Below are 21,903 nucleotides of genomic sequence, written 5' to 3'. Positions count from 1 at the left end.
AAAATGGTCAAGTCTACCAACTTAGCCCTCCCTATTCGTAACATATTTTAGTTTTGGGAACACAAAACGGTATTGAGATCAAATGTTTCATGATGAGAACATTTGCAGAATATCGGCCAAATTCCATCTCCCCCTACTTGGATTCCTCTCATCACCTTGGTGCTGAGTGGAAATGTCAACCGGATACTTCAGATTTATACATTCGGTGAAACATGTGGTTTACTGTTCCATCTGTGTCAAAATCCTGACAGCTGGCTTGTATTTTAATCAGGCATCGAGATAGGCGTTCTGTTTTTGTGGGTCCTTGCGTTAGTTCCTGGTCCACGTATGAGACAGATCCAAACGCTAATATTGACCTAACAAAGATTTACCAGATAATGTGTAAATGTGACACTATAGTCTATCTGTTGATTATTCATCCCGGTCTATAAATTGTCTGGGATATTTATTTATTTTTAGTTTTGGACGTCGCTGTTGTTATACGGTAAGTCGACTAGCTAGTTAGCGATAATGGATGCTAATATGTTAAGATAGTTTGGTTGTCGGACCCTGTGTAATCCACCCCTGATTTATGCCCAAAGCTGAAAGTTGATATCTCAGTATGTTGTTAAACCCACCCACACAGACCATTTTATACTATTTTGAGGGTTAACTTAGTGATCACCCGGATTTCTAGCTAGCCTTCAAAGATGTTAGCCATAACATCAACAATCTTGCTATCTGTTGGACGGTAGAAGCAATGTCATCATAACATTTTGCATTATCTTTTGGTTTTAGGGGAATGTCTTTTGACATACACATGAGATTTTGTCACAAAAGCTATTTAATTTCTGAATCTGACAAACTGATTAATTTGTGTTGCTAGGATGCAGAATGTCTTGGTTGGCTGACCTGGCAGGGAAAGCTGAAGACTTCCTGAATAAAGTAGATGCAGGAGCTGCCAGCCTGACCAAACCCCAAGGCCGCACCTCCTCCTTCTCCTCAGCCTACGATGCTCCTGACTCCACCGAAACCTCTCAGTACAGTAGCACCGGCTACAGCACCAACACATCAGAGACACAGCAACACCCCTATGGGAACTCCACCTCCCACAACACACCAGGATCTGGTTTCATTACTGCAGCTGCTGGCAACATCAAAAAATCCAAAGGTTCCCTGTTGACTAGCTCAGCCACAGTCTCCACTACCAGCACCCTTCCCCTGAGGTCTTCCAGCACTGCCTCCTCCTCCAACTCCATCAAACCCTCCTCCAGCTTTGTGAGGCCCAGTAAGAAGAGTCAGAGTGAGCAAGATGTAGCTGATGACCTGTTGTTTGACTTCCTGAACAGCTCAGACCCTCCGGCGGCCAATGAGAGGCGGGAGGTCAGACCAAGAGATCCTCTCAGAGTATCTCCTGAAGGATCAGGCTCCCCACCTCCTGTCTTGGCTGCTGCCCCCATCATGGTCCCCTCAGCCCCCTCCACGCCCCCCTCCCTACGGGGCATGTCGCGAACCTCCAGCTACAGCTCTCTGTCCACCAGTACTCACAGTGCCAAAACAGGGGGTTCGGAGGATGGCTCTGCCAAAGAAAGTCAAGGTACTGACACTTAAACTGGTAATGTTAATGTCAAGGCACTTACGCGTATTTCTTTTCGTTATTTTATCTCAATGTTTGGTCAACATCATATAAGTTCATGAAATAATCAACACAGTTCTAGTTACAATTGCTAATTTAAATCATCAGCTCAACGTTCCCTCCTTTATATGTATTCTCTCTTTCTCTTTTTTCCAGACACACCTGATGGTTCTGACTCTGGGTTGGCTGTTCCCCAGTCTATCACCTACCTATCAGAGTCTCCAGCCACATACGAGGTCCCTCCCCCAGCCCTGGCCCAGCCCCCTATAGAGGAGCAGCAGAGTCAGATGATGTCCAGTCTGCGTTTGGAGAACCAGCTACTGAGGTCAGAGGTCACCTCCCTCAACCAGGAACTGGCATCCATCATCCAGAGAGCCAAAGACACTCAGGAGGGTGAGAGAGCTGAGAGAGAGAACACTGAGGAAGAAGACTCATGTCCGGACCCAAATCTGTTTATGCTGTCTTGCCAACTCCTATGGTCGTTGTCATGCCGATGGATGTTGTCTTGCCAACACAGCACTGACAGATCTGGGACCAGGTTTTGCTCATGTATGTGGAGCAGACACCTAAATAATGTGGTTTGGTTTATGTCTGTCGTGGGCGTAACTATGGTCATAATCTCTTTCCTACAGAATTGAACCAGGCACGGTTACGCACAGAGAAGTGGAATTCGGACCAGTCTCGCACAGACCGCACGGTCAGGGAGCTGCGGTCGCAGGTTGATGACCTCACAGAGGCCCTCGGTGCTAAGGACGGGCAGTTGGCCGTGCTGAAGGTCAGGCTTGATGAGGCAGATCAGTTACTGAAGTCACGGAGCTCTGCTCTGGAGGAGGCACAGACTGAGAGGTCCCGGTATGTTTACAATCTTTGTCGATGGAAGAACTAAATCTGTTTGCTTCATTCATTATTAGTAAAAGGACAACTACATTTGTCAGAAGTCCAGGTAAATTGAATTAACCATATCTTTGTGAATGAATAGATCCAGTCAATGAGGCTATCCTACTGCTTCAACGTTTACATATTAGTAAAAAAATATATAAAAATAAATCAAGTCTGAGAATAATCCATATGTAACAGTGCTCACATGGTAAACATGGTGTTGCTCTGTGTGAGGTGCTCTCTGAATAGCTACTCTATGTGTCATGGAGGTAAGAACGTGCCGTAAGCTCCACTCCACAGCGAGCTTGAAATGTCGCCAAGGAAGTTATTGAATCGGATCCTTTTCTGTAGGACAACTGGTTGGTACGTTGTCAAGGAGGTCCGGTCACGTGACTTTATGATCAGAGGACCACTGGTCCGAGCCCAGTAACCAAGGGAACCGGTGGAGGAAACGAAGCCGTTAGCATCACACTGAAGTTGGTTTTGTGTAGTACTAGGGAGACGACGACTAACTTTGTACCCCCATCATGTCCAGGATCCTCCAGGACCACACAGAAGGAAGCAGTATGCAGTCCCAGGCCATGACGACCATGCAGGAGAGACTGAGGGAGGCAGACATGGCTCTACGCAGGGAACAGGATGGCTATAGACAGATGCAGGTAGAAAAATATATACACACACACACACACGGTCCCAACTCTCAAGTACACATTGATATATATATATGTATATTTAAATGAATCTTGAATCTGTCAAAGCAAAATGAAGGATAGTATAACTAGTGGAAACGTTCTTCATGTACATTCAGAAAGAACCCCTTGACTTGTTCAACATTTTGTTACGTTACAGCCTTATTCCTAATCAATCTACAAACAATACCCCATAATATCACATTTACATAAGTATTCAGACCCTTTACTCTGTACTTTGAAGAAGCACCTTTGGCAGAGATTATAGCCTCAAGTCTTCTTGGGTATGATGCTACGTACCCGTGGCGGCAGGTAGCCTAGTGGTTAGAGCCAGTAACCGAAAGGGTGCTAGATTGAATCCCTGAACTGACCAGATAAAAATCTGTCTTTCTGCCCCTGAACAAGGCAGTTTAACCCACTGTTCCCCATAAAGCCGTCATTGTAAATATGAAATTGTTCTTAACTGACTTGTCTAGTTAAGTAAAAGTTAAATCAACTATAAAGAAATACAGGTTTGGTACACCTGTATTTGGGTGGTTTCTCCCATTCTTCTCTGCAGATCCTCTCAAGCTCTGTCAGGTTGGATGGGGAGTGTCGCTGCACAGCTATTTTCAGGACTCTCCAGAGATGTTCAATCGGGTTCAGGTCCGGTCTCTGGCTGGGCCACTCTAGGACATTCGGAGACTTGTCCCGAAGTCTTGTCTGTGTGCTTAGGGTCGTTGTCCTGTTGGAAGGTGAACCTTCGCCACGGTCTGAGGTCCTGAGCGCTCTGGAGCAGTTTTTCATCAACAATCTCTCTATACTTTGCTCCATTTATCTTTCCTTCGATCCTGACTAGTCTCCCAGTCCCTGCCGCTGAAAAACATTCCCGCAGCATGATGATCCCACCAATATGCTTCACCGTAGGGATGGTGGGTTGTTTCCTCCATACGTGACACTTGGCATTCAGGCCAAATAGTTCAATCTTGGTTTCATCCAAGCGGGCTGTCATGTGCCTTTTACTGAGGAGTGGCTTCCGTCTGGCCACTGTACCATAAAGGCCTGATTAGTGGAGTGCTGCTGAGATGGTTGTCCTTCTAGAAGGTTCTCCCATCTCCAAAGAGGAACTCTGGAGCTCTGTCAGAGTGACCATCGGGTTCTTGGTCACCTCTCTAAACAAGACCCTCAGATTGGTCAGTTTGGCCGGGCAGCCAGCTCTAGGAAGAATCTTGGTGGTTCCAAACGTCTTCCATTTTTTAAGAATGATGGAGGCCACTGTGTTCTTGGGGATGTTTTGGTACCTTTCCCCAGATCTGTACTTCGTCACAATCCTTTATTTAATTAAAAAAAAATATATTTACATTTATTTTTACTTTTTACCCATTTTTTTTAATCCCCAGTATCTAATTGGTAGTTAGTCTTGTCTCATCGCTAAAACTCCCGTGCGGACTCTGGAGAGGCAAAGGTCGAGAGCCGTATGTCCTCCGAAACACGACCCAACCAAGCCGCACTGCTTCATGACCCAACGCCCGCTTAACCCGGAAGCCAGCCGCACCAACGTGTCTGAGGAAACATCGTTACACCTGGCGACCGTGTCAGCGTACATGCGCCCGGCCCTCCACAGGAGTCGCTAGAGTGCGATGGGACAGGGACATCCATGCCGGCCAAACCCTCCCCGCTAAGCAGGACGACGCTGGGCCAATTGTGCGCCACCCCATAGGTCTCCCGGCTGCGACAGAGCCTAGACTCTAACCAAGATCTCTAATGGAACAGCTAGCAACTGCGATGCAGTGCTTTAGACCACTGCACCACTCGGGAGGCCCCGCCTCGACACAATCCTGTCTCGGAGCTCTATGGACAATTCCTTCCACGTCATTGCTTGGTTTTGGCTCTGACATGCACTTTCAAATGTGGGACCATTTATATAGACAGGTGTGTGCCTTTCCAAACCATGTCCAATCAAGTTGTAGAAACATCTTAGAGATGGTCAATGGAAACAGGATGCAGCCGAGCGCAATTTCGAGTCTCATAACAAAGTGTCTGAATAATTATGTAAATAATGTTTGTTTTTTTTTTGTTTTTTTTTTAATATATATTTTTTTTTAAACATGTTTTGCTTTGTCATTATTGGGTATTGTGATGTCATAATGGGATATTGTGATGTCATAATGGGATATTGTGATGTCATAATGGGATATTGTGATGTCATTATGGGGTATTGTGATGTCATAATGGGGTATTGTGTGTTTGATTTAGTTTTATTTAATACATTTTAGAATAAGGCTGTAACGAAATGTGTAAGAAGTCAAGGGGGTCTGAAATACTTTCCCGAAATGCACTGTAAAGTCAATCATAGACTATATAACGTGTCGTCTCCTTGGTTCACACAGAGTGAGTTTGCGGTGCGGCTATCCAAGGTGGAGGCTGAGAGGCAGACACTAGCGGAGGCTGTGACGGGCGCAGAGAGACGAGCGTCGGATGACAAGCACCGGGTCGAGGACCTCCAACAGCAGATGAGGAGTGCCCGGAACGCAGCCGAGACTGCCAAGCAGGAGTTACAGGACTATAAACACAAAGCCTCCCGCATACTACAGGTAAGAGATAGAGATCTTTAATAATAATAATAATTATTATTATTATTATTGTCTGTCACATATGGGAGATTTAGGACACAGCTCACTATTTCCTTTCCAATGCTTTTGTTTGTGTGGTCTGTGTGTCCTCTCCAGTCCAAAGAGAAGCTGATCAGCAGCCTGAAGGAGGGGTCAGGCTTGGATGGTCTGGAAGGAGGAGGAGCCGGAGTTTTGGAGCTGGAGGAGCTTAGACATGAGAAGGAGCTGCAGAGAGATGAGATCCAGAAACTACAGGGACAGATGCAGACGCTCCGTGCTGAGATACAAGTGAGAAGGGACTGGAGATGGTTTCAATGATATGTATCCCTCTCTCGGGCCGACCCTCTCTCGGCAAACACCCCTTAGCACACATACAAAGCAACTTACAGTACAATGTGAGTGCATACAATTTTTTAGTATGTTGATGTGATTCCTGCACTATCCCTGCGGGACTTGAACTCCTCACCTTGCCGTTGCATGGCACCAACTGAGCCACACAGGACATGCTTTCTTCAAGACAACCTTGGTAGCTGGATGACCTGGCTGTAAGAGTGAGATGTTGTGACCTTTCTTCTCCCAGGACTTGGAGGTAGCGGCCCTGACTGAGGCAGAGACGTGGCGAGAGCAGCAGCTGGAGAATCAGGAGCAACAGGCCCGACAGACCAGAGCCAAGCAGGAAGTGGAGGCCGAGGTGGAACGCTACAAACAGGTAGCAGAACATTATTATACCACGGGCGTTGTTGAATACTCCTTTCTGATTGGCTTGAAGGGCATTCTAGAGCATGCGTTATTTCTCTGTCATGTACACTATAATTCAATGGCTCGGAAGGTCATTGTTGTATGTTTTATGTTTGAGCTGCTTTTGAAAGCAAAAGTCTGTTTTTTTTTTCAAAACATTATTGGCGTTGTTGAAAAATAGAATTTCATAATAGCAAGCTAGGACTGACGCTTTTCGTACGGGAGTTGCCGCGATGAGACAAGATTGTAACTACCAATTAGATACCGTGAAACTGGGGTAAAAGTTTTTTATTTTTTTTAGTCAAAGAATGCTGTTCATTGACTACAGTTCAGCATTCAACACTATTGTTCCATCCAAGCTCAACACTGAGCCCAGGGTCTGGACACCACCCACTGCAAATGGATTCTGGTCTCACTGACGGGCAGACCACAGGCTTGTGAGGTTTGTCAACAACACCTCCTCCACACTGACTCTTAACACAGGGGTCCCCCAGGGGTGTGTCCTCAGTCCTCTGCTGTACTCCCTGTTCACCCACAACTGTGTGACTTTGCACGACACCAATTCCTGCTGACGACACGTCACGGTTGTAGTCCTGATAACCAACAACAATGAGACAGCCTTTAGGGAAGAGGTCAGCGAACTGGCATTGTGGTGTCATGACAACAACCTCTCCATCAGTGTCAGCGAAACAGAGGAGTTGATTGTTGACTTCAGCAAGCAGAGGAAACAGGACTTCAACTCAAAATGGTGTCTGAGGAAGCATCATCAAGAACCCCACACACCGCAGCCACGATCTGTTCTCTCCCTTAGCGTTGGGAAGACTGTATCAGAGCATGAGGTCTGATACCAACAGGTTCAGAGACGGTTTCTATTTACAAGCCATCAGACTGCTGAACACTTGAACTGGACTGACCACCTGCGCTGATTCTCCGCACACATGCACTCACTCACGCACAAATACACAGACATACACACAGTATGTGGACACACCCCTTTTTCAGCCACACCCCCGTTGCTGACGGGTGTATAAAATCGAGCCAAGCAACCTCATTGGCAGTTGTGTAAAGCTTGCCGCTATTGGACTCCGGGGCAGTGGAAACACATTTTCTGGAGTGATGAATCACGCTTCAACATCTGGCAGTTTGACTGATGAATCTGGGTTTGGCGGATGCCAGGAGAATGCTACCTGCCCGAAATAGATAGTGCCAACTGTAAAGTTTGGTAGAGGAGGAATAATGGTCTGGGGCTGTTTTTCACGGTTCGGGCGAGGCCCCTTAGTTCCACTGAAGGGCAACCTTAATGCTACAGCATACAATGACATTCTAGACGATTCTGTGCTTCCAGCTTTGTGGCAACAGCCCTTTCCTGTTTCAGCATGACAATGCACAAAGCAAGGTCCCGTTCAAAAATGGTTTGTCGAGATCGGTGTGGAAGAACTTGACTAGCCTTCACAGAGCCCTGACCTTGACTCCATCGAACACCTTTGGGATGAATTGGATGCCGACTGCGAGCCAGACCTAATCGCCCCAACATCAGTACCCGACCTCACTAATGTTCTTGTGGCTGAATGGAAGCAAGTCCCCGCAGAAATGTTCCAACATCTAGTGGAAAGCCTTCCCAGAAGAGTGGAGGCTGTTATAGCAGCAATTTTCCAACATCTAGTGGAAAGCCTTCCCAGAAGAGTGGAGGCTGTTATAGCAGCAATGTTCCAACATCTAGTGGAAAGCCTTCCCAGAAGAGTGGAGGCTGTTATAGCAGCAATGTTCCAACATCTAGTGGAAAGCCTTCCCAGAAGAGTGGAGGCTGTTATAGCAGCAATGTTCCAACATCTAGTGGAAAGCCTTCCCAGAAGAGTGGAGGCTGTTATAGCAGCAATGTTCCAACATCTAGTGGAAAGCCTTCCCAGAAGAGTGGAGGCTGTTATAGCAGCAATGTTCCAGCATCTAGTGGAAAGCCTTCCCAGAAGAGTGGAGGCTGTCATAGCAGCAAAAGGGGGACCGACTCCATATTAATGCCCATGGTTTTGGCATGAGATGTTCGACGAGCATGTGTTCACATAGGTTTGGCCATGTGGTGTACGTTCATGCTACACACATCACAACTGTTGCTACCAGACTCTTATTATACTGCTCAGTTTATACACTGCCCCCCCCCCATCCCCCCCCCTTCCCCAATACACCTGAAAATATTATAAATGTTGCCTTCCTGTGTTATACTGATGCTAAAATGTGTATTCTATTTTTTTTGTATTCTTATTTTTTTCTTATTGTTGCATAGTCGAAGGAACCTGCAAGTAAGCATCTCATTGGATGATGTATACCCAAGCATATCCAAAGCAATCCTATTAATAAAACGTGGACCTTGGGTCCTATTCATTTAAGGTGTGCAACGGAAAAAAAAAAAAACACATTATGAAACGTTTTGCAATGTAAAACGTGCGTTTCTTATTCGACCACATGTCCAGGTAGTCCCTGCCTGTTTCTTTCTCTATATCTGGGCTAAGGGGGACATTTTGTGTGTGTGTGATGTAGGAGCTACAGTATGTCGAGGAGGAAAACCACCGTGCCAAGACAACACTGCAGAGTCGCATCAAGGATCGGGAAGACGAGATCCAGAAACTCAGAAACCAGGTATATAGACAGTTGAAGTCGGAAGTTTACATACACTTAAGTCGGAGTCGTTAACATTCATTTTTCAACCGCTCCACAAATTTCTTGTTAACAAACTATAGTTTTGGCAAGTCTTTTAGGACATCTACTTTGTGCATGACACAACTCATTTTTCCAACAATTGTTTACAAGTCCTCAACTGGCTGCTTCATTAAATTGTACCTGCAAAGCACCAGTCTCGACGTCAACAGTGAAGAGGCGATTCCGGGATGCTGGCCTTCTAGGCAAAGAAAAAGACATATCTCAGACTGGCCAATAAAAAGAAAAGATTAAGATGGGAAAAAGAATACAGACACTGGACAAAGGAACTCTGCCTAGAGGGCCAGCATCCCGGAGTCGCCTCTTCACTGTTGACGTTGAGACAGGACAGAGGAACTCTGCCTAGAGGGCCAGCATCCCGGAGTCGCCTCTTCACTGTTGACGATGAGACTGGACAGAGGAACTCTGTCTAGAAGGCCAGCATCCCGGAGTCGCCTCTTCACTGTTGACGTTGAGACTGGACAGAGGAACTCTGCCTAGAAGGCCAGCATCCCGGAGTCACCTCTTCACTGTTGACGTTGAGACTGGACAGAGGAACTCTGCCTAGAAGGCCAGCATCCCGGAGTCTCCTCTTCACTGTTGACGTTGAGACTGGTGTTTTACTGGTACTATTTAATGAAGCTGCCAGTTGAGGACTTGTGAGGCGTCTGTTTCTCAAACTAGACACTCTAATGTACTTGTCCTCTTGCTCAGTTGTGCCCCGGGGCCTCCCACTCTTTTGTATTCTGGTTAAAAAATCTATCCGTTTCCAGCTACAATAGTCATGTACAACATTAACAATGTCCACACAGTATTTCTGACCAATTTGACGTTATTTTTAATGGACAAAAAAAAAAACCGTGCTTTTCTTTAAAAAAACAAGGACGTTTCTAAATGATCCCAAACTTTTGAACGGTAGTGTATGTCGATAAAGTTCACATAATAAAATATATATATATATATATATATATAATATATATATATATCGTGCAGTGAAATGCTTATAGTCCTAGCTCCTAACAATGCAGTAGAATGTCAAAAAAAGGGCACATTTTTTAGGAGAATAATTTTAGGACTATAAGCATTTCACTGCACGATATATAACATCTGCTTTGCTGTAAGTGACCAATACTCTTATTTGATTTTTAGAAGTAGCACAAGTAATGTAACATTTCCCTTTCCCCGCCCCCTCCCTAGCTGACCAATAAGGCTCTGAGCAGCAGTAGCCAGGTGGAGCTAGAGAGCAGGTTACACCAGCTGACGGAGACTCTGATCCAGAAACAGACCATGTTGGAGTCCCTGGGAACAGAGAAGAGCTCACTGGTCTTCCAGCTAGAGAGGCTAGAGACCCAGCTGAAGAGCGTCCAGGGAGGAGGGCAGACCGGGGGGCCGGCCATTAACATGAGCAGCATGGAGAGCCCAGGTGAGGGCGGGGCCTGTTTAAAAATAAAATAGCATCCTATATACATTTAGTACACTATTTTTGACCAGCTCAGGTGAGACTGATGTCATGTGGATGGATATGATTAGGTAGCCTGGTTGTCATGTGAACAGATATGATTATAGGTAGCCTGGTTGTCATGTGAACAGATATGATTAGGTAGCCTGGTTGTCATGTGGATGGATATGGTAAGGTAGCCTGGTTTTCATGTGAACGGATATGATTAGGTAGCCTGGTTGTCATGTGGACGGATATGATTAGGTAGCCTGGTTGTCATGTGGACGGATATGATTAGGTAGCCTGGTTGTCCCAGATATGTTAATATTATAATAATGTGTTTACCCATCTCCTTTAGGTATTGGTCTGGGTCCAGGCTAAGGGCTAGTTCAGGGTGGGGAATTATTATTTGGGTGGGAAAAACAAACTCCAGGCTACTCTTGATTGTCTAAAACTAGATGAAGTATGTAGAAAATTATAATGGACTTTTAATATAATATTAATATATTTTTTAAATAACTGCTCTTTTGCTGGCTTGCAAATTTGTTTTTGACGAACAAATCGGTCTGAAGATGAATCTAGTGCTGCCCTCTGCTGAGTTTTGAAATCCGGGTGTTGCCCTCGAGCCAAGATGTTTTCCAACCCCTGGACCAGTTGGTTAAAGTGGTCCTTTTCTTCAGATAACTTTATTTGATAGATCGTCGTTGCAAGTGAATAAATACATTGATTTGAGATTTGGGAAGCATTTTTCTTTTTTTGTCTTCAAACGACCACTCAAATGTTTTGGTGTGTGTAAAGCATTTTCCACACTGAGAGCAGAGGTAGGGTCTCTCCCGTGGGAACTCTCTTGCACTTACTGAGCGTGAAGGAATCACGGGAGCTCTTTCCACACTCTGTAGAAGAGAAGGCTATTTCTTCTGTGTGGATCACCTGGTGGCTTGTAAGATCACTGGTGTTAATGTCTTCCTACATTCAATGCAGAGTGATAAGGACGTTCTCATTTTTCACTGCTAGTGAAAAGTCTTCCCACACTCATCACAGGTGTGTGGTCTTTAACCCAGTGTGGATCATCATGTGTTTATTATCAAGTTTATCGTTTCGACGAAAGATGTACCACATTGTTGGCAACAGTGGTGGTTTTCCTCCTGTGTGGATTAACTTGTGCCTACTGAGAGAGATTGTGTATGACAAACTCCTTCTTTATTTTTTATTTTTTACATACGCTGTACAAGGGGAAGGATCTTTCTCCTGTGTGGATCCACGCTGGTGCTTTATAAGATCTGCAGAGTGTGAAAACATACTCCCACATTCAGTGCAGTGGTAGTGCTTTTCTCTTGCTTTTCATCTCCTTTGGATTTTCTAACCTTGTGTGGGGTTAGGAACTTGATTTGTTCACGTTCTTTCCATGTGTTTTGGTGGGTTAGGAACTTGATTTGTTCACGTTCTTTCCATGTGTTTTGGTGGGTTAGGAACCTGTTTTGTTCACATAATTTCCATGTGTTTTGGTGGGTTAGGAACCTGTTTTGTTCACATCCTTTCCATGTGTTTTGGTGGGTTAGGAACCTGTTTTGTTCACATCATTTCCATGTGTTTTGGTGGGTTAGGAACCTGTTTTGTTCACATTCTTTCCATGTGTTTTGGTGGGAACCTGTTTTGTTCACATCATTTCTGTGTGTTTTGGTGGGAACCTGTTGGGAACCTGTTTTGTTCAGAGCTGTGCCTTTTAGGTTGTCCTTTTATCTGACATCGTGCTGCATTTGTACTTTAGAGACAAACTCGGATCCTTCTCTCTTCCTCAAACTCACTTAACATTTCGATGTTCAGATTCCTGTATAATCCCTTTTGATTCTGTCTATTTAAAAATTCCTCTGAGCTTTCAGTTGGGTGACTTTTCAAACCCACTTCTGTTGCTTCAGTTTTGAAGTGAAAATTTGTCTAAGGCCCGGGAGTAATAGTTATGTGTTGACAACATGTGACCAGGCTTCTTCACACTCCTGTCTGGAAAAAGCCTGTTGGTCAGCAGCTGGTCCAAAATCAGGCTCACTTTTCACAACAACAGGAAGCTGGGAGGAAAGCCTGGTTCTGGTCAACAAGTCACAGCTCACCTCACAGCTAGATCCTATATGAAAGCACATACAGTGTTATTCCATGTGGAATTGACTAAACATGGCTATGACATTAATACTTAATTTGACAACCGACAACATTATCTAGTTCTTTTCTGCAGAAGCTTTTGAGACATCTGCATAAAATCATAACTGAGAAATATTTCATCAAAGAAATATTTCATCAAAGAAATAATTGTTGTGTGCGTTTGTTTGTTTTGCTCACTGCTCAGAATACCAACTTCAATATCAATTTGAGTCTTCACAACGTTTTTTCAGAGCTTGAACAAACAAGATTACATTAAACATGACAACCAGCAGAACTAAACAAAACTGATTCACTTTCAGTTCTCTACTCTCTTACAATGTTTCATTACCCCTAAAGTAGTTTTGTTTTTGTCTTTAAGTTCACTGTAGCCTAGTGTATCAGAGGCCTTTACAGCTACACAACAAGAGAAATGCAGCTATACAACAAGGGGAACATACAACAAGAAAGCGGAATCAGAATGAACAGAATCCAGTTGTACATCGGAAGGACTCACAGATTTACCATATCGTTTTTTTTATGTTGACACTTCTCGGGGGGAACAGCAAGATTAGGGGGGGAACAGCAAGATTAGGGGGGGAACAGCAAGATTAGGGGGGACAGATCTCCCTTGTTTCGAAATAGAGAAGTCGTCTCCCTTGTTTCGAAATAGAGAAGTCGTCTCCCTTGTTTCGAAATAGAGAAGGCGTCTCCCTTGTTTCGAAATAGAGAAGTCGTCTCCTTGTTCCAAATAGAGAAGTCGTCTCCCTTGTTTCGAAATAGAGAAGTCGTCTCCCTTGTTTCGAAATAGAGAAGTCGTCTCCCTTGTTTCGAAATAGAGAAGTCGTCTCCCTTGTTTCGAAATAGAGAAGTCGTCTCCCTTGTTTCTAAATAGAGAAGTCGTCTCCCTTGTTTCGAAATAGAGAAGTCGTCTCCCTTGTTTCTAAATGGAGCACTAATTTGCTCCAGTGGTAGTAGGACTTTTTAATCTCACAATTCCACTGATTTTATTGTTCGTGGCTGGTCTTTTTTTTATCCAGTTCTAGAGAATGTATTTGCAGGGCACAGAGTAATTTTTATTTATTTTTTTAAGGAGATTTGAGCAGATTTTGGGGAAGCTGAGATGTTACTAGTAAAATGTGAGATATGAGCAGATTTTGGGGAAGCTGAGATGCGACTAGTAAAAGATGTGCGATTTGTTTATGTTTTCACCATAACCTCTTGGATGGCAGGACTAAAAAGGCCTTTTATGTTAACTTCACACAGGGACACGACAGAGGAATGCACCAGTCCTGTTCAACGACCACGACAGTCCAGGAGTGTATGGACAGGTACGCAAGGCAGCCAGCACCATCGACTGGTTCAGGTGAGCTATTATACCAGAGGGTTGGCCGTATCATAACATACTTTTTTTGTGGTTTTTAAAAGGAGTGTGATTTATATATATTTATTTTATTTGTTTTATTTTGTTTTATTATGCTTTTATTCAGACAGTACAGAAACGGGGGTAGGCGGACCAGACAGGACGGGAAACGGGGGTAGGCTGGCCAGACAGGACGGGAAACGGGGGTGGGCGGGCCAGACAGGACGGGAAACGGGGTCGGCGGGCCAGACAGGACGGGAAACGGGGGTGGGCGGGCCAGACAGGACGGGAAACGGGGTGGGCGGGCCAGACAGGACGGGAAACGGGGTGGGCGGGCCAGACAGGACGGGAAACGGGGGTGGGCGGGCCAGACAGGACGGGAAACGGGGTGGGCGGGCCAGACAGGACGGGAAAGGGGGTGGGCGGGCCAGACCGGACGGGGAAAGGGGGTGGGCGGGCCAGACCGGACGGGAAAGGGGGTGGGCGGGCCAGACAGGACGGGAAAGGGGGGTGGGCGGGCCAGACAGGACGGGAAACGGGGGTAGGCGGGCCAGACAGGACGGGATACGGGGTGGGCGGGCCAGACAGGACGGGAAACGGGGTGGGCGGGCCAGACAGGACGGGAAACGGGGGTGGGCGGGCCAATCAACCACAAGACCTTCAAGGCTCTTATTTTAGTTTCAGGAATGTTACCATAAACTTAACTTGCAGGTATAGTTGTGAGGAATTGTTTGTTATTGTTAGAGCAGTGGAATTTCATTCTCGTTCTGTACGTTGTCATGCTTAATTCAGATTTTATAGGCACGAATGTTTACCATTCAACCACACGAGTGTCGCACATTTATATCTCACCTCGACAATAATCCGAAAATCTTGTCCTTCCAGCATCCGGTTAGGAATCTTCCTGCGACGCTACCCCATGGCTCGGGTTTTTGTAATACTGTATATGGTGAGGGTCTTTTGCTCTAATGCTATTTGTGTATTTTTTTTCGTATCGCAAACTCTTTTTTTTAAATTGCAACTACATGAATTACTATACATGTAACGCTAACCAAAATACACTGCTCAAAAAAATAAAGGGAACACTAAAACAACACATCCAAGATCTGAATGAATGAAATATTCTTATTAAATACTTTTCTTTACATAGTTGAATGTGCTGACAACAAAATCACACAAAAATGATCAATGGAAATCAAATTTATCAACCCATGGAGGTCTGGATTTGGAGTCACACTCAAAATTAAAGTGGAAAACCACACTACAGGCTGATCCAACTTTGATGTAATGTCCTTAAAACAAGTCAAAATGAGGCTCAGTAGTGTGTGTGGCCTCCACGTGCCTGTATGACCTCCCTACAACGCCTGGGCATGCTCCTGATGAGGTGGTGGATGGTCTCCTGAGGGATCTCCTCCCAGACCTGGACTAAAGCATCCGCCAACCCCTGGACAGTCTGTGGTGCAACGTGGCGTTGGTGGATGGAGCGAGACATGATGTCCCAGATGTGCTGGGGAACGGGCGGGCCAGTCCATAGCATCAATGCCTTCCTCTTGCAGGAACTGCTGACACACTCCAGCCACAGAAATAAACAAATGGCACATTGGATTCCTAATTTTAAAAATAAGTGGTGCTTTTCTTACCGAGGAGACAAAGTTAAATAAATTACTACCATAAACGTTACATACCATACCAGCATATGGTCTCACAAGGGGTCTGAGGATGTCATTATCGGTACCTAATGGCAGTCAGGCTACCTCTGGCGAGCACATGGAGGGCTGTGCAGCCCCCCCAAAGAAATGCCACCCCACACCATGACTGACCCACCGCCAAACCGGTCATGCTGGAGGATGTTGCAGGCAGCAGAACGTTCTCCACGGCGTCTCCAGACTGTCACATGTGCTCAGTGTGAACCTGCTTTCATCTGTGAAGACCACAGGGTGCCAGTGGCGAATTTGCCAATCTTGGTGTTCTCTGGCAAATGCCATATGTCCTGCACGGTGTTGGGCTGTAAGCACAACCCCCACCTGTGGACATCGGGCCCTCATACCACCCTCATGGAGCCAGTTTCTGACCGTTTGAGCAGACACATGCACATTTGTGGCCTGCTGGAGGTAATTTCGCAGGGCTCTGGCAGTGCTCCTCCTTGCACAAAGGCGCAGGTAGTGGTCCTGCTGCTGGGTTGTTGCCCTCCTACGGCCTCCTCCACGTCTCCTGATGTACTGGCCTGTCTCCTGGTAGCGCCTCCATTTTCTGAACACTACGCAGACAGACACAGCAAACCTTCTTGCCACAGCTCGCATTGATGTGCCATCCTGGATGAGCTGCACTACCTGAGCCACTTGTGTGGGTTGTAGACTCCGTCTCATGCTACCACTAGAGTGAAAGCACCGCCAGCATTCAAAAGTGACCAAAACATCAGCCAGGAAGCATAGGAACTGAGAAGTGGTCTGTGGTCCCCACCTGCAGAACCACTCCTTTATTGGGGGTGTCTTTCTAATTGCCTATAATTTCAACCTGTTGTCTATTCCATTTGCACAACAGCATGTGAAATGTGTTGTCAATCAGTGTTGCTTTTCAAGTGGACAGTTTGATTTCACAGAAGTGTGATTGACTTGGAGTTACATTGTGTTGTTTTAAGGGTTCCCTTTATTTTTTTGAGCAGTGTATAAGTTAAAATTCTCTCTTCCTTTTTAACTGAATAAAACCAATGAAATCAGTACAAACCTCTTGCTGTTTCAAAATAAATGTGTCACAATGATCATTTAAAGCCCAGTTTGTTTTTTTATGTTTTTCTTCAGGCACTACTGCACCTATGGGTCATGATTGTTCTGTTGACCTATTCTCCAGAGATGCATGAGATCCACGACCATCCTGCAGGGACATAGAACTCAAGGCCTGAACGATGTCAAGATAGAGCTTTATATATATATATATGTATATGTATATGTATGTTGTTGTGATCTGGGGTAAGGTGAAGATGCGTTCTCTTTGTCATCAAAGACTAGCCTGGTGCCAGATCTGTTTGTGCTGTTCAGACCTTCCTACCATGCACACAATTTTAGGTCATAAATATGTTGGTATGGAGGAGGGGGGGACGTTTAAAATAACACAAATAGGCTTTTTAAATCGGCGAATGAATTGTGGCTTTTGACTCAACCGTCATAAGTTGGAGCTGAGCTAATCAGAGGAGGAAAAATCTCTATCTCTCAGCTACAGCCGGTAACCCTAAAGTCATAGAACCATTTCTCAGGCTGGATGACAGGTCTCCGCCGCGTCCGTTGATACCGCTGATGTGTGAAAAAAGGGGGGGGAAAGGAGAACGAATTGTTTTGCTTAATTAATACATTTTCCAGAATTGTGTGTTTAGTCAAGCACATAACCACTATTATTTTGTAGTTAGCGCCTTGGTTAAGGCGTCATTACGACGAACGTAAGTTAGCTACAACATTTATTAAACGAACCGAGAACATTTTCTTGACTGCACACGTTTTTGCTCTCCGTAACACGAGAGCGTTGACGAGCGAAGGGGGGGAAATGTGCGCGTCGTTGCGCGGATGGGAAACGGTCATGGCAGAGAGAGCTCCTCCACCCGGTACCGTCCTTCACAGAAAGTTAAGTTAGGACGTTTTAGCGATTACTAGGCCAATTGATCAGTTTTTTTGATCTGTCCTTTTGATTATAGCTAGATGTCAACAGTAGGCTGCTAATGCTGTGGTAAATCAGTTCACCAATGACAACAAGGCATGTTGAATGAATGGTAGTCTAGTAGTCAGACCTGATGGATTAGATCAGGGATAGAGATCTGGAAACCAGTTGAGGTGGCTCTCATTCAGTTGAGGTGGCTCTCATTCAGTTGAGGTGGCTCTCATTCAGTTGAGGTGGCTCTCATTCAGTTGTTTCATGTTCCATATAGCCGACACTAAGCTAGACCTAATACATTGCATCAAGTCATTGAATTATTCAGAATTCTCCCCATAACAAAATGAAAACGGCAGTTTACACTTTCATTAGACTCTATCCACATAAAGACATCTATTAATTAGAATTTCCCCTAAATTGAACCTAGAAAAAAATGTGAACGTGTCATTGAGACCACCTCCAATTTGATTTAGGATCAAACACAATAACTACATTTGATATAATATAAGACTAGGTTTCAAGAAATGGCAGTTTTAAAGTTGTTTTTTTTTGTTTAATGTAAAATGTTGTTAATGGGGTCTGGTGCCGCGCTTAAGTGATACTTCAAGGTTGGCAGGTCTGTGTTTTGCCAGCGCCGTTCTCCGTTGGCATGACAATGACCATAGGAGTTGGCTCGAAAGCACACCTAGATCTGAGACCAAAGGCTAGTTGGGAGTAGGGATGGAACAAGCTACTGATTTAATGACTCGATAGGCACAGAACTGACATGTTAGCTACTCTATGGGACACGGACTGACTTAGGATCACTTTACCCTGTTATCCACCTCCTAAGGGTTACACAATTCTTGTAACTTTACCCAAAATGTCAAGGTTTTCCAGACATTCTCTCTGGCAGTTTCCTGCAATCAGGAGAATAACCAAGGAGGGGGGGATCCACTAACTGGAATCGTCCAACTTGGATTTCTGTGAATTTTGGAGAAAGTTACTAGTATTGTGCAACTCACCCCCCGTCCCCCCCGTCCTACCTATAGAGCCACAGGTCAGTCACAGTAGAACGGTGTTTTTTAGCTGTTATTACGCAGTCAGATGCTGGTGGTTGGTGCAGTGATGACGGCATATTCATTACAGTTCTTTTCATTTCTCCTTATCCCCGTCTCCTGTATGATGTAACCCTCCCCGTCTCCTGTATGATGTAACCCTCCCCGTCTTAAATCTGTTCCTTTCTATGGCGGAAATAAACTGTTTCCATCCACAGTCTTCATGTGAGTAAAACCATACCTAGAAAAAGATTATAGAAAAAGATTATATATATATATATTATATATAAAGCTGGTATGGAAACCGGGAAACATTTCGGTACAGTAGTATAAATGCCGACAGATAATTAACATGGTGGATTATTTTTGTGTCGGTAAAATGTATTATGCGAGAAATGGTGGTGGAAACATCCTTTTTATGCGAAAATATTGATCTAATAACTATCATATGGACGTAAACTTGGGAGTCACGCAATGATATGGTGTGTGTGTGTATGTGTTTCCACAACGACTCGGAAAACCATCTGTAGCCTAATAAAACTGTATGAACTAGGTTATGATGAATTTCACAGGGTGGGCGAAGAAGTGCACGGTGATCTCGATGCTCCTTTCCAATAAATGTCGAGGGTCTTATTCTGGTGACATGATGATCGATGCTTGGCTGCCGTTTTGACAAATAAACATTTGCATATTTTCTTTTTATGCGGATTCTAGAATATTCACATGAAAATCTGTCTCTCCAATTGGATGGAAAACTTAGCTACTGAGGATTATTTAAATGTGAAAAGGATTATTTTAATAAACATCAAACCTGAAGATAAAAACGCGGTTTTTGTTTCATCTGTCTGTGGATGCATAAATTATTTGCTTCAGTCCATTACTTGCCTGACAGGAAATTGACATGCTATAAATTAATTATAGCAGATTCCTCCTTGGAAACTATCGTAGGCCAACACACCCTGAACAACCAAAGGTTTGGCCTGGCCAAAACTCATCTCCCTGACCCTACATACACTACATACTTTTGGCCATGTAGTGTATGTGGACACCTGCTAGTCGAACATCTCATTCCAAAATCATGGGCATCAATATAGAGTTGGTCCCCCTTTTGCTGCTATAACAGCCTCCACTCGTCTGGGAAGGCTTTCCACTAGATGTTGGAACATTGCTGCTATAACAGCCTCCACTCTTCTGGGAAGGCTTTCCACTAGATGTTGGAACATTGCCGCTATAACAGCCTCCACTCTTCTGGGAAGGCTTTCACTAGATGTTGGAACATTGCCGCTATAACAGCCTCCACTCTTCTGGGAAGGCTTTCCACTAGATGTAGGAACATTGCTGCTATAACAGCCTCCACTCTTCTGGGAAGGCTTTCCACTAGATGTAGGAACATTGCTGCTATAACAGCCTCCACTCTTCTGGGAAGGCTTTCCACTAGATGTTGGAACATTGCCGCTATAACAGCCTCCACTCTTCTGGGAAGGCTTTCCACTAGATGTTGGAACATTGCCGCTATAACAGCCTCCACTCTTCTGGGAAGGCTTTCCACTAGATGTTGGAACATTGCCGCTATAACAGCCTCCACTCGTCTGGGAAGGCTTTCCACTAGATGTTGCAACATTGCTGCTATAACAGCCTCCACTCTTCTGGGAAGGCTTTCCACTAGATGTTGGAACATTGCTGCTATAACAGCCTTCACTCTTCTGGGAAGGCTTTCCACTAGATGTTGGAACATTGCTGCTATAACAGCCTCCACTCTTCTGGGAAGGCTTTCCACTAGATGTTGGAACATATCTGCGGGGACTTGCTTCCCATACAGCACATGCACATTAGTTAGGTCGGGCACTGATGTTGGAACGATTAGGCCTGGCTCGCAGTCAGCGTTCCAATTCATCCCAAAGGTGTTTGATGGTGTTGGGGTCAGGGCTCTGTGCAGGCCAGTCAAGTTCTTCCACACCGATTTTCGACAAACCCATTTATTTTTGGACCTCTCGCTTTGTGCACGGGTCCTGAAACAGGGAAGGGCCATCCCCAAACTGTTGCCACAAAGTTGGAAGCACATAATTGTCTAGAATGTCATTGTTTGCTGTAGCGTTAAGATTTCCCTTCAGTGGAACTAAGGGGCCCGAACCATGAAAACAGCCCCAGACCATTATTCCTCCTCCACCAAACTTTAGTTTACACTATGCATCGGGGCAGATAGCATTCGCCAAACTCAGATTTGTCAGTTGGACTGCCAGATGTTAAAGAGTGGTTCATCACTCCAGAGGACGCGTTTCCACTGCTCCAGAGTCCAATGGTGGTGAGCTTTATACCAGTCCAGCCAATGCTTGTCATTGCGCATGGTGATCCTAGGCTTGTGTGCGGCTGCTCGACCATGGAAACCCATTTCGTGAAGCTCCCGACCAACTTCTTGTGCTGACGTTGCATCCAGAGGCAGTTTGGAACACGGTAGTGAGTGTTGCAACCGAGGACAGACAATTTTTACACGCTACGCGCTTCGCCGGTCAAGTTCGGTGAGTTTGTGTGGCCTACCACTTCGCGGCTGAGCCATTGTTGCTTCTAGACGTTTCCACTACACAGTAACAGAACTTACAAGACTGGGCAAGCTCGAGTAGAGCAGAAATATTAAGAACTCACTTGTAGGAATGGTGGCATCCTATGACGGTGCCACGTTGAAGGTCACTGATCTCTTCAGTAAGGCCATTCTAATGCCAAGATTTGTCTATGGAGATTGCATGGCTGTGTGCTTGATTTTATACACCTGTCAACAACAGGTGTGACTGAAATAGTTGAATCCACTAATTTGAAGGGGTGTCCATATGCTATATATATATATATATATATATATATATTATAAAATGTTTCGATGAATAATATACAGTTGGCTGGGTTTTCTGTGCATCGGCAAGGCAGAACAGCTACTTCCGGTAAGACGAGAGGTTGTGGTCTGTGTCTATTTGTCAATAACAGCTATATATTTTTCGTAGCCGTCTATTTAACACCATAGACCAATGCTGGCACTAAGTCCGCATTGAACGAGCTGTATAAATCCATAAGCAAACAGGAAAATGCTCATCCAGAGGTGGTGCTCCT

The 21,903-nt window shown here is 45.0% G+C and overlaps 1 protein-coding gene across 2 annotated transcripts; it reads left to right on the top strand.

Annotated features, from left to right (window-relative positions):
- The first annotated feature begins 293 nt into the window (after positions 1-293).
- On the top strand, positions 294-19,625 carry golga5 (golgin A5). 2 transcript variants are annotated; one of them, XR_010453168.1, is made up of 14 exons: positions 294-484; positions 866-1,576; positions 1,772-2,008; positions 2,248-2,467; positions 3,030-3,153; positions 5,553-5,756; positions 5,892-6,062; positions 6,355-6,483; positions 9,045-9,143; positions 10,398-10,623; positions 14,035-14,134; positions 15,017-15,080; positions 16,930-17,969; positions 18,010-19,625. XR_010453168.1 is itself a non-coding variant. In XM_064953117.1 (13 exons), exons 2-13 carry the CDS (start codon positions 874-876, stop codon positions 17,014-17,016), a joined length of 2,364 nt encoding a protein of 787 aa, XP_064809189.1. In that variant the 5' UTR covers positions 294-484; positions 866-873; the 3' UTR covers positions 17,017-19,625. The 2 variants fall into 2 exon arrangements, 1 of the variants encoding a protein (XP_064809189.1); XM_064953117.1 differs by having other exon boundaries at positions 16,930-19,625.
- The last annotated feature ends 2,278 nt before the right edge of the window (positions 19,626-21,903 follow it).

Source organism: Oncorhynchus masou, chromosome 32 (genome assembly GCF_036934945.1).
Source record: "Oncorhynchus masou masou isolate Uvic2021 chromosome 32, UVic_Omas_1.1, whole genome shotgun sequence".
Classification (NCBI taxonomy): Eukaryota; Metazoa; Chordata; class Actinopteri; order Salmoniformes; family Salmonidae; genus Oncorhynchus; species Oncorhynchus masou.
This window is presented reverse-complemented; position numbering and strand designations above follow the sequence as displayed.

Excerpts from the sequence above, each read along its gene's own strand:
- golga5 (XM_064953117.1), top strand. The coding sequence starts at position 874 with ATGTCTTGGTTGGCTGACCTGGCAGGGAAAGCTGAAGACTTCCTGAAT. Across the intron at positions 2,468-3,029 it reads GCACAGACTGAGAGGTCCCG|GATCCTCCAGGACCACACAG; the intron begins GTATGTTTACAA and ends CATCATGTCCAG. Across the intron at positions 5,757-5,891 it reads AAGCCTCCCGCATACTACAG|TCCAAAGAGAAGCTGATCAG; the intron begins GTAAGAGATAGA and ends TGTCCTCTCCAG.